General features: G+C 38.9%; 1 protein-coding gene across 1 annotated transcript; it reads left to right on the forward strand.

Moving 5' to 3' along the window:
• Positions 1-3255: 3255 nt before the first annotated feature.
• Positions 3256-10834, forward strand: LOC103513059 (structural maintenance of chromosomes protein 4-like). The gene is made up of 3 exons (XM_026826363.1): positions 3256-3736; positions 9064-9663; positions 10569-10834. Exons 1-3 carry the CDS (start codon positions 3320-3322, stop codon positions 10794-10796), a joined length of 1245 nt encoding a protein of 414 aa, XP_026682164.1. The 5' UTR covers positions 3256-3319; the 3' UTR covers positions 10797-10834.
• Positions 10835-12599: the final 1765 nt, after the last annotated feature.

Genomic DNA, 12599 nt, shown 5'->3' on the forward strand with positions numbered 1-12599 from the left:
TCTCTTCTCTCTCCACTTTTGGAACAGTAAGACCTTAGCAATTACAGCAATCAAACCTAAAAAAAAGGTTGAATTTTTCTGAATTCACTTTTGAATAAAACGTTTGCAAAGATACCTGCCGCCCGACTTGCAGTTTTCCACAAGAATTTCCAGACTTTACTCGGACTCGAACCACCAACCTCTAGATCTAGAATCCAACGTGCTAATCACTGCACCACCGAAGGGTGCCTGGAGGAAATTCAAGAGGGTGGGGGTTCAATATAAACCAAAGTGTTGCGACAAGAAATAAAACAGAGCGTTGACATTTTTCGATGGCAAAAATATAAAATATAGGGTGCCATTTGCCCCTATTTATCATTTTATGTCTTGCACATTGCATAATCAATAAGTTATCAGGCATTCATAAAAATTTTAAGAATGACATTTTTTAAAGAGGTTTGATAGAGGGAACTGTGCTAAAGGTTTTATCGTCCCGAAATCGAAGAGAAGAGAACAGGATTAGGAGAAAGCCAGTTCCAAGAAGGAAAAGGAATTTTTAATTGTCATGATAGAGGACTCAGTAACTTTGTGAAGTTCCATACCATAGATGTAAAAGAAATAACTTATACTCTTCACTGGGTTGGTAATAGAGGAGGAGAACTCCTCCTCTATTACCAGCCCAGTGAAGAGTATAAGTTATTTGTGACCACTACACCACCGAGGTAGGTAAGGCATGGCCGTTCATGTCACTCATTCATTTAGTGGTCTTGCTCGGCGTAGCTTAACAAAAACGAACCGGAAAATAACCTATAACCTTCACGGGAGTGCAAGCAATAAGTTGACAAAGTTTCATAGCAATCGGTTGAGCGGTTTTGCTAGGCATAAAGTTTGAACAAACACACACACATTAATTTTTATATAGGGTAAGTGTACCATTTATTCGCCCACCTAAAAAACGTACCATTTATTGGCCCACCTGCCAACATTTATTTTTCTAATTTTTTTTTTCGCTAGCAGTTTTTAAGCCCTTTCTTTTGATGAAATTGGATCTTGAAAAAGTTCGTCCAGTTCAGACTTATGTGGCGTATGGTACCTACAGGTGAGCCAATAAATGGTACGTTTTTTAGGTGGGCGAATAAATGGTACACTTACCACCTTTTCCCGCGTCCAGACGGGTCTACGTTTTTCGTCAGCCTAACATACAGCTCTAGCTAGGGTGAACACTGAACACCTTGTATGTATGCTGAAGGTTGTATTGGACACCTTGTATGGTGAAGGTCGTATTGCCTTAATGTCGAATGACTCGAATGTGCAAGCTGGACTTCAATTAGAAATTAGATAATTAGGGTAGGGCACTTTGGGAGCTGAGATTCAGGTGTGCTCCAGGGAATGGCATATGAAACCTATAGTTCACAATGAGCTTGTATGTATGCTGAAGGTCGTATTGGACACCTTGTATGTTGAAGGTCGTATTGCCTTAATGTCGAATGACTCGAATGTGCAAGCTGGACTTCAATTAGATAATTAGGGTAGGGCACTTTGGGAGCTGAGATTCAGGTGTGCTCCAGGGAGTGGCATATGAAACCTATATAGTTCACAATGAGTTCGTGCGAGTAGGTAGGTACATAGGTAGGCTTGCCAAATATCCAAAATGTCGATTCGGGACGCGAATCCGCGAACATAATTGCCAAATTCGAATTTTTCATACTCGTATACCTATTAACACAGCTAAATTGCCTTTGTTTCCTTTTGCGTCATATGGGTTTCCACTTTCTAGTCCATGTCCATCATCATCGTTCAATAAGTATAGAGTCTACAGTCTAGACTAGTCAAGAGGGTACAGTGTAGACATAGGTACGTTTCTTCTTCTTCTTCTTCTTCTTCTTCTTCTTAAGAAGGAGGAGGAGGAGAAGAAGAAGGAGGAGGAGAAGAAGGAGGAGAAGAAGAAGGAGGAGGAGAAGGAGGAGGAGGAGGAGAAGAAGAAGGAGGAGGAGGAGGAGGAGAAGAAGAAGGAGGAGAAGAAGAAGGAGGAGAAGAAGGAGGAGGAGAAGAAGGAGGAGGAGGAGGAAGAGAAGAAGGAGGAGGAGAAGAAGAAGGAGGAGGAGAAGAAGAAGGAGGAGAATAATATATGAATATGAAAATTTCTGCTTTATTTTATTAAATTTTATAAATACAATGCATACATCCCCTAAGCTAATCCTAACTTCTATGGAGATGGATTTTTCTCCTTCATCTAGGTTATGGTTTACAATTACAATTCATATCAGGTAAATAACTACGTAGGTAGGTATATCTAAGTATTTTCAGATTTTTTGTTTTTTTAAGCTATTCGGCACCCAACCTCTAAAGATTTACAATATAATTCTCAATATAATTACCTCATACAGCCTAACTGATTTCTAGTAAAACATACTTTACAATGTGTGAATAGGTAGGTACCTAGTTATATTCATTCCTAAGCATATTTACATAGATATTAATGAATAATTTTAATGTTCTTCTTGCAATAATTGACTCCGCGTCTTGATTTTTATTACTTTTGTATTATTCTCGTCGATGTAATCCTCACAGTATTTATTCAATAGTTTAGGCATCTGGTATGACAGGAGTCGCTCCCCGTACTTTGTGTATGGTAATGATGATATGAATTCCTGCCTCCTTCTTCTTTCGTAAGTTGTTTCCTTTTTCCTTCTATACTTCGGATCTTGGAAGTGGTTTGTGATTGTTACCAACTTGGCCAACTGTTGGGGGGTTAAGTACTTTCGAGTATCCTCTTTAAATAGGTATTTAGTTATTCTTCTCTGTATACTATTTAGGGGTTGAAGAATGTATGCTGGAGAGTAGGTATACAGGGTGACGCCATATCTCAACAATGATTCAACTAAAGAATTATATATTAGTGTTTTGGTTTTACATGATAGCATATTTGCATTTCCTTTCTGAAGTTGGTAGTTCACTATTCTCAATTTTTTACACAACATTTCAATTGTTACCAACTTGGCCAACTGTTGGGGGGTTAAGTACTTTCGAGTATCCTCTTTAAATAGGTATTTAATTATTCTCCTCTGTATACTATTTAGGGGTTGAAGAATGTATGCTGGAGAGTAGGTATACAGGGTGACGCCATATCTCAACAATGATTCAACTAAAGAATTATATACTAGTGTTTTGGTTTTACATGATAGCATATTTACATTTCCTTTCTGAAGTTGGTAGTTCACTATTCTCAATTTTTTACACAACATTTGCATATTATTAGATCACATTTCACACTAACCAGTTTGCTGTACTCCTTCAAACCAGAATACATATTCAAAATTTTCCCCAACATCGATCGAGCATGACTAGCAAACAAGCCTTAAAAAACTCGACATCAATCTCCTCTTCAAATGTCAACAGTAAATTCTGTCCAATGGGACAGATGAAGCGAAAATTCGGCACCCCGATTACCAACCTATTTTTCACCTATTACTCCAAACCTAGTGACCTACAGGATCTGGGCCTCACCCCTTACCTACGGGGACCAGGGAACACTACATGGGTTAATCCACAGGATGAGAACTATGGGGAGGTTAAGCTAACGCCTATACTGTCCACAGTACAGGCTGCGTTAACCCATGATAGAATCCTCAAGGAAGGTGAAAGAATCATGGAAAGGGTCATGAAAATGTTTAAAAACGACAAGAACGAAGCTCTCCATGTGCAAAGAGAAAGGTTGATGGAAAAACACAAAATTGAAATTCACAAGATAACAGAAGTCATCGATGCGTTCCAAAAACGACAGAAAGAAAACTACGAAGACCAACTGGAAACCACAATCAATTGCATCAAGGAAAGACTGGCGCACTCTATCGGAAAAGCGATGGAAACTGTGTCGATCATACACAGAAACGAACTGAAGAATTACATACATAAAAACGAAGTGGAAAAGATTCGAAAACAATACGACGAAGATGTTAAAAGAAAGTTAGACAAACATAAAAAAGATTTCGAAAAATGTCTTGCTTATTTGATACAAAAGGAAGTGAAGAAAGTCATTGAAGTTATGGAAACACAAAACGAACAGAAGATGTTAAAAGAAAGTTAGACAACCATAAAAAAGATTTCGAAAAATGTCTTGCTTATTTGATACAAAAGGAAGTGAAGAAAGTCATTGAAGTTATGGAAACACAAAACGAACGGTGGCCTAACGTCACAATTTTGGCCAAAAGCTGCATTTATTCAGGAAAGCACCAAATTTGGTATGGACCTTCATTGGGAAAATATGAAACTTTTAGGAAGGGGTGACACCAAAAATCATGCACACAAACAAAATGGCGGCCTTTTTTCAAAATGGCGACCAAAACCGGGGTTTTGATAATATCTCGTTTTCGGTAACTTTTTTCTAATAATAATGAATTAGAAAGTTTTTTATATTTATATTTCCTACATTTTGTACATTTGCACTTTTTTTCTAGGATGTACCGTAATCCCGTACCGTAATGATTTTTCCAATATGGCGGCCAAAAAAGAGGTTTTCTCACAGTCCCAAAGCCCAGTGGGGGACCACATAGCTTATTTTCCTCAAGGAGTTCTACGGCTCACTGAACTACTATTGGTTAAATTTTCTATTGTAAGTTTCGTAACTACTAGTTCCCCCCTCCCTTTATTCTCACCTCCACTGATTTCGACTCCAGGAGACTGCGAAATCCTCTATTGAATTTCCCCAGGGCTTTTTATTATGTGTATGACGTCATCAGGCTTGGAACCGGAGGGGGGGAAGAGAGGAGAGGAAGTAGTGGAGGGGAAAAATTTAATACATTCCGATTTTGAAGAGTCCAGGGTAAAAAGGGGGATGAGGGTCCAGTTTCGGAAAATTAGAAAAAGGAAGGAAAAGAATGATAAAATATATCCGGACATTGACTTTTAAAGTATTTTTCGTCTCCGAAAAGCGTACCACTGTACCGTCACACTTTGCCCCGTGGACTGTTCGTTTATTTTGTGATCCCAAATTCTGTCTCGTTCATCTCCTGAATTATTCAGAGATTGGGAAATTGCTTTTCTCTGAAATCTAAGCGAAGGGCTTTTCGATCTTGTTTCTTTTGAAGTTGCGTCTACTGTACAGTCAAATTCGGACTAGTTTAATCGAATTTAGCCTAACCGTTCGAAACTTAGTGTAGATTTGTTGAACAAACAAACTAGGTAGATGTAAAATCGTTGGAGGAGGAAGAAGACGAAAAAGAATAAAAAAAAAGTCAGCCAGCCTGGAGCCTGGCAAATTTCGAATCGGATTTTAATTGGAGTTTAAACTCTCAACAAATTATAATTTTCCATGTACCTACCTACTCGTTTTGTCGTTAGGTATTTATGCTCAATACCTCAACATCAACAGCCCTTTAAAAGATTGCTTCAAAAGTACCTACCTATACGTACATTAGTTTTAAATGGATTTTTCGATTTGACAGAGGGAACTGTAACTGCCAAGGTCTTATCGTCCCGAAAGTGAAAAGAGAATGAAGACAGGATATTAGAAAGCCAGCCGTTCCGAGAACGAACCTTATCCTTTCAGGATAAAATCCACCGCGGGCGGGAATAGAATCCGCGGCCTAGCGCTTACAAGGCAGGGTGAAGTTTTGTCTCGTTATTTACAAGATAGTAATCGAATGTACAAACACGCCGCGGTCGAAACTTTGTACATGCTTTTAATTTCCGTACAAATGTATACAGGGTGTTCCATTTAAAAAAAAAAAGATGGTCACCCATTCAGATACCAACCACGCGCCACGTTGCATTGCTTCGTCACTGACTGTAATAAAATTATACGTCATTGTTTAATTGAGAACCATGATTGCTTGTCGTAAATACATATCTAAAGATATCCAATAATATTTTTTGAGAATAAAAATCCGGTCTAGTTAGTTTGAAGGGTAATAATTTTTTTTATTTATATTTATTAAAGTATGCCAACATGAAAGGTTAATAATAATAATAATAATAATAATAAAATAATAGTGCTTACTTACATGGTTTTTTCTTTTTCTTCTACGACTTCTAGATACCGAGATACCTAAATCGATTTAAAAAATACCGGTAAATCGTGAACTTTGACGTCACGGCATACGCTCCCGTAGGCGAAGACGTCACATCAAATGTAAATGTCCCGAGCAAAGCTCCCTCGCAGGCAATTGCATACTGGCGCTACCTAGCGGACGAAAAAAAAAAACAACTGCGTAAAGTCTGACGTCACACATCTTTGAAATCTTTCATAAAAATTGAATTTTCGACCTTTTACAGTTATTTTTTCGGAGTTTCAGTTTTGACTTCAGATTCCCAACTTTTTACATATAGGAATCGACCATTTATTTATAATTTTTACCCAATTAGCAACTGCTCCATTGAATCGTAAAGAATATCAAATTATCATTAATTCTATTTGTTTTCTCTCTCACACTTCCCTCTCTTCTTATCTGCCTCTCTCTCTCTCTTTCTTACTCATATGGATATCAAACAGTAGGCAACTAGGCAGAACTGATGAAAGATGAGATAAAAAGAGATAGAGTTGCATACTGGCGCTACCTAGCGGACGAAAAAAAACAACTGCGTAAAGTCTGACGTCACAAATCTTTGAAATATTTCATAAAAATTGAATTTTCGACCTTTTACAGTTATTTTTTCGGAGTTTTGACTTCAGATTTGGATTTTTCCCAACTTTTTTTAGGAATCGACCATTTATTTATAATTTTTACCCAATTAGCAACTGCTCTGCTCCATTGAATCGTAAAGAATATCAAATTATCATTAATTCTATTTGTTTTCTCTCTCACACTTCCCTCTCTTCTTATCTGCCTCTCTCTCTCTCTCTCTCTTTCTTACTCATATGGATATCAAACAGTAGGCAACTAGGCAGAACTGATGAAAGATGAGATAAAAAGAGATAGAAAGAGAGAGAGACAAAGAAAGAGGGAAAGAGGAAGAGGAGAAAAATAAGTAGGCCATTTTCTTACACGTGAGTAAAAGGTGAAGGAAGAGGAGGAGGAGAAGAGGAATAAGAGGAAGAGAATAAGGATGAAGGGGAAAAGAAAGAAGGAGAGGACGAAGAGGGGAAAGAGGAGGAAGAATGGGAAGGGGAAAGATCAGGAAGAGGGGAAGGGGAAAGAGGAGGTAGAGGGGAAGGGGAAAGAGGAGGAAGAGGGGAAGGAGAGGAAGGGAAGATAAAGAGGAGCAAGGGGAGGAGGAGAAAGAGGAAGGGGAAGAGAAATAAGAGAGCAAAGAGGAGGAGGAGGAAGAGGAGGAGGAGGAGGAGAGAATGGGGTTTACATACATAACCCTATTTCCCGTTTATTCACTAGCCTTAGGGGTATGAAGGATTTTTATGGTGGGTAGCGGCCCTGCACCAGGTTGCAGCTTCGATTCCGCACGACTCGAACTAAATCTTAAACAGATAATTTGGCAAACATCTAAAACATCTTTAGTTTAAGGTCATAGGGCGATTTTTTACTTTCCTTACCCTATCCTATCAAATTTTCGATGGTCAGTTTTTAGTGTCAAAACACGTTTTAAGGTCCCTAGAGCCTAAATCCAAAGTTTCAGCCATTGCTGTCTGTCTGTCCGTAAACAAAATATCTCGAGAACGGTAAGAGCTAGAGACTTGAAATTTGGTATGTAGCTGTCAACTGTGACAAGGATGCGACACGAAACAACAGAACACCCAAATAAGTACCATTCAATAGGATAAAGAAATTCGTGTGATGTTCACACCAGATTTTTCATCGCAATAATCATATCTACCTATGCGATTTATCGAGGATATCTGCAGCGGCCCTTTTCCGGGTTCTACAGACCGAGCAACTAAAACACACCCTTCTAACTTGAACGTTTGCCTCGTGAAACCATCAGGCTGCTAGGGACAAGCTTAATAAGGTTAGACTTCGGAAACTCATCTAAGTCAACAGAAAGTAGTAATGGAGAGAAACTTTAGAGTAGAGAAGGAGAAGAAGGAGGAAGAGGAGAGGGAAAGAAGATGAAGGAGGACGATAAGAAAGAGCACAAGATAAGGAGACGGAGAATGAGGATGAACAGAAGAAGAAGATACAAAAGGAGAAGAAGAAGATGATGGAGAATTGAAGAGGAAGAAGGAGAATAAGAAGAAAAAGGAGGAGGAGGAGGAGGAGGAGAAGAAGATGAGAAACAAAAGAGAAGGGAAGAGAAACAGAAGAAATGGAAAGAAAGGAAGGGAAGAAGGAAGAAGATGAGAAACAAAAGAGAAGGGAAGAGAAACAGAAGAAATGGAAAGAAAGGAAGGGAAGAAGGGTGAGGAGGCGAGAAAAACAGGAGAAGAGAAGAAAACAGAGGTGAAAAAGAAAAGAGGAAGAGGAAGGAGAGGAAGAAAAAGAAGAAGAAGGAGGATAGAAGAGCACAGAATGGAGTCTTTCTCTCTAAACACACTCTTTCCTGTTTTGGGTTTGTTTGCTAGAAGAGAAAGATAGCAACTCGAAGAAAGTAGAAGGAATGAGAAACAGGAAGGAAAAGAGAAGAAGAAGAGGAAGAAGAAAGAAAAACAGTGATACACACAAAGAACTTAGGGGCAGAGAGAAAGGGAGAGAAAGAGAGAGAGGGAGAGAGAAAGAGAGAGTGAGAGTTGCCTCCCTGTGATTTTCCGTATCTCTGTCTTTCTTTCTCCTCTAACTTTGTTCATTTCCTTTTCTCTTCCTCCTTTTACTCTCTCTCTCTCTCTCTCTCTCTCTCTCTCATTCTGTATAAGAAAATTTGTTGCTTTTGGCACATCAACTAGAAATTCCATCAATTCCTTTTCATTATCTCTCTCTCCCGCTCTTCTTATAACATTCTCCCTCTCTCTTCTTACAGTCTCTCCCACTCCCTCTCTCTCTGTTTCATTCTCCTTCCTTCTCACTTTACCTACATGTAAATTAATCTGGATCTCATTTCTTCATCAAAAATTCTCCGAAATATTGAAAATAGAACTCTCTCTCTCTCTCTCTCTGCTCTCTCTGTTTCATTCTCCTTCCTTCTCACTTTACCTACATGTAAATTAATCTGGATCTCATTTCTTCATCAAAAATTCTCCGAAATATTGAAAATAGAAAAGTCATCGATGCGTTCCAAAAACGACAGAAAGAAAACTACGAAGAACAACTGGAAACCACAATCAATTGCATCAAGGAAAGACTGGCGCACTCTATCGGAAAAGCGATGGAAACTGTGTCGATCATACACAGAAACGAACTGAAGAATTACATACATAAAAACGAAGTGGAAAAGATTCGAAAACAATACGAAGAAGATGTTAAAAGAAAGTTAGACAACCATAAAAAAGATTTCGAAAAATGTCTTGCTTATTTGATACAAAAGGAAGTGAAGAAAGTCATTGAAGTTATGGAAACACAAAACGAACGTAACGAACAAGCTATTAAGAAGGAATCTGAAAGGAAATCCCTTGAAGACCGTGCCAAAATGGAAGCAGCCCTTCGCCAAGTAGAAGCTGACCATATGAACGACCTGCTACACAACATATTCGCGGAACGAGCTTCCTGTGAGGTGAAAGTAGACGACGTTAAGAAATCCTGTGAAAACAGTAGAAAGAAACATTCCGAGTCTGATGACTTCAAACGAAGATTGCAAGAATTAGAAGAGGAGTTAAACGAGGCGAGAAACGAAGTAGAAACATGGAAAACCAAAACAAAAGACCTGGCTGACGTTAAGAAATCCTGTGAAAACAGTAAAAAGAAACATTCCGAGTCTGATGACATCAAACGAAGATTGCAAGAATTAGAAGAGGAGTTAAACGAGGCGAGAAACGAAGTAGAAACATGGAAAACCAAAACAAAAGACATGGCAGAGGCGTTCAAAAACTTTCTGGCTTGTATGTTGAACGAACCGCTGAACCAGACAGACTATCTGTTTCCCATGGATAGATGTTCCACAGTGAATCTATCCAAGATATCCAATATGTTCAGCAAAAGAAGAAGAAGAAGAAGAAGAAGAAGAAGAAGAAGAAGAAGAAGAGGCAGAAGAAGAAAAATGAGAAGAAGAAGGAGGAGGAGAAGAAGAAGGAGAAGAAGGATTAGAAGAAGAAGAAGAGGCAGAAGAAGAAAAATGAGAAGAAGGAGAAGAAGAAGAAGGAGAAGAAGAAGAAGGAGAAGAAGGATTAGAAGAAGAAGAAGAAGAGGCAGAAGGAGGAGAAGAAGAAGAAATAGGAGAAAAAATAACATCAAGAAATCAATAAATAGTGAAACGAAGGTAGCCTTTCAATAATGAAGGATAGGGGGGTAATGAAAGATAGATGGGGGGTAATGAAGAATAAGGAAGGAGGTAATCATAGATGGTGAGGGGGAGTAATGAAGGACAAGGAAGGATAACATACAAGGTGTTGATATTTTAAAGTACCAAACTTCTTTTTCTTTGGAGAGTTGTTAGATAGATCAATAATGAAATCCATAAACTTTCTAGTATAGTAATATTACTATCCGAAATCCGTCGCTTCGCTCCGAATTTCTGCCAGTAAATCCTTAATAATAATAATAATAGTGCTTATTTATACTGCTCGCATAGGACTGAAAAGTCCCTTTACTCCAGCAGTAGGCTACTACTATCTGGCAGACGCGTTCAAAAACTTTCTGGCTTGTATATTGGACGAACCGCTGAACCAGACAGACTATCTGTTTCCCATGGATAGATGTTCCACAGTGAATCTATCCAAGATATCAAATATGTTCAGCAAAGAAGAAGTGGACAAATCTTACATTCCTTCGCAACCTTGTTCGAAATTGGAGCTTGACATTTACAAATTCAAGGAAAAGAGTTGGAGAAGTTGTAAATAATAAGGGACATTGGAAGTAATTTTCTTACCAATTTTCGATACTCGTATACCTATCATTTCCATTTCGAAAGGTAATAGAGGGCGCATTATATGGACGAAAAAATGGCCCAAATAGGTAGCTGAATTCCGTCGCTTCGCTCCGGAATCCCGCTAGTTCATTCCGAGGCATGGCCAAACTTGTAGAAAGGGCATGGCCGAACTTGTAGAAAATAATACGGTCGCGCTGCGCGCTCCATATTAGCTGCATTTATCCAACTAAAAACATAAACGGAACTCAAAATGTTGGTCGAGAGCGGAACATTTCTCTCCCGCAGTCTCTGCACTCTGTGTATTTCTTATGGATGATAATACCAGAAGCGAAACAGAAAATTTGGTAGAAAATAAAAATAATATTGTCAGCAGATTTTTTAGAGAGAGAAAGAGGAAGGGAGAGAGAGAGAGGGAGAGAGAGAGAGAGATGGTCTCATTTTTCAAAATACCCTACGGTCATATGCTGTCTGTTTCATATTTTCCTTTATTGTTGTTTCTTCTCTTCCTCTTTCTCCTCCTCCCCTTCCTTCACTTTCTCCTCTCTCCTCTTTTCCTCAATATTTTTCCTTTTCCTTCTTCTTCTCTTCCTTCTTCTTCTCCTTCTTATTCTTCTTCTTCTTCTCCTTCTTCTTCTTCTGCTTCTCCTTCTTCTTCTTCTTCTTCTTTTACTTCGTCTTCTTCTTCTTCTCCTCCTCCCTCTTCCTCCTCTTCCTCTTCCTCCTCCTCCTCTTCCTCCTCCTACTCCTACATCTTTTCTCCTTCTTCTTTTTTATCCTTTTCTTTCTTTCTCCTCCTCCTCCTCCTCCTCCTCCTCCTCCTCTCTCTATCTCGCCTGCCTTATCTATTGTCAACTTTTCATATCCCATCTATGTATGTTCCTGTCCTTTCTTTTTTCCTGTTCCTTTCTCTCTCACACACACACACTCTCTCTCTCTCTCTTCCTCTCTCTCCCTCTCTCTCTCTCTCTCTCTCTCTTTCTCTCTTTCTCTGCCACACGAAGGTTCTTTTTTATACGGAATCAATAAGGGTTTTACCTATCCCCTAGAAGGGTAATATTCTTTTATGACTTTTTGATTACACCTTGCCCCTACACCTATACATGGCAGGGCCTTGTTTATGGAGGGTCAAGGGGGTCCGTTCTATTCGAGCTTCATACTTCTCCTTTACGTAATTTCGAGAGACTTGAAAATTTTGCAGCATTCAAAGAAGTCAGAGAAAACCCTTGACACTGTGTTGAACTCTCAGTGGTAAGATTGGCAATCAGCAATAGAACAGTTGCGCTTACTTGGGTGATGTTTCAAAGTCATAGAGCAGGAAAAATGAGGACCAACGGAATTTTTCTTTTTCTTCCATACTCGTATACCTATTAACACAGCTAAATTGCCTTTGTTTCCTTTTGCGTCATATGGATTTCCACTTTCTAGTCCACGTCCATCATCATCGTTCAATAAGTAGTCTACAGTCTAGACTAGTCAAGAGGGTACAGACTACAGTGTAGACATACGTACCTACCTACCTTATACACAGAGCTACCTCTTTCTTCTTCTTCTTCTTCTTAATCTTCTTCTTCCTCTTTTTCTTCTTCTTCTTCTTCTTTTGGCAATAACCTTTTACTGTCTGTCTTCTTTTTACTAGAACATTTTCCTAACCTTCATCCAAATTCCTCATTCTGCCTTCTCTATACCTTATATACTCTTTTTCTTCTCCTCTCTCTTCCTCATCCCTTCTCTATTCCCTTTTCTCTTCTCCTCTCTTTAGCTTCCTATTCTTAACG

This window comes from Diaphorina citri, unplaced genomic scaffold (assembly GCF_000475195.1).
Source record: "Diaphorina citri unplaced genomic scaffold, Diaci psyllid genome assembly version 1.1 scaffold919, whole genome shotgun sequence".
Lineage (NCBI taxonomy): Eukaryota > Metazoa > Arthropoda > Insecta > Hemiptera > Psyllidae > Diaphorina > Diaphorina citri.

What these genes read in the sequence shown, in the direction of transcription:
- LOC103513059 (XM_026826363.1), top strand. Translation starts at nt 3,320, where the DNA reads ATGACTAGCAAACAAGCCTTAAAAAACTCGACATCAATCTCCTCTTCA. An exon ending in AAATTCACAAGATAACAGAA is followed by an intron (nt 3,737 to 9,063) that starts GTCATCGATGCG and finishes GAAAATAGAAAA; the next exon opens with GTCATCGATGCGTTCCAAAA. An exon ending in GGAAAACCAAAACAAAAGAC is followed by an intron (nt 9,664 to 10,568) that starts CTGGCTGACGTT and finishes GGCTACTACTAT; the next exon opens with CTGGCAGACGCGTTCAAAAA.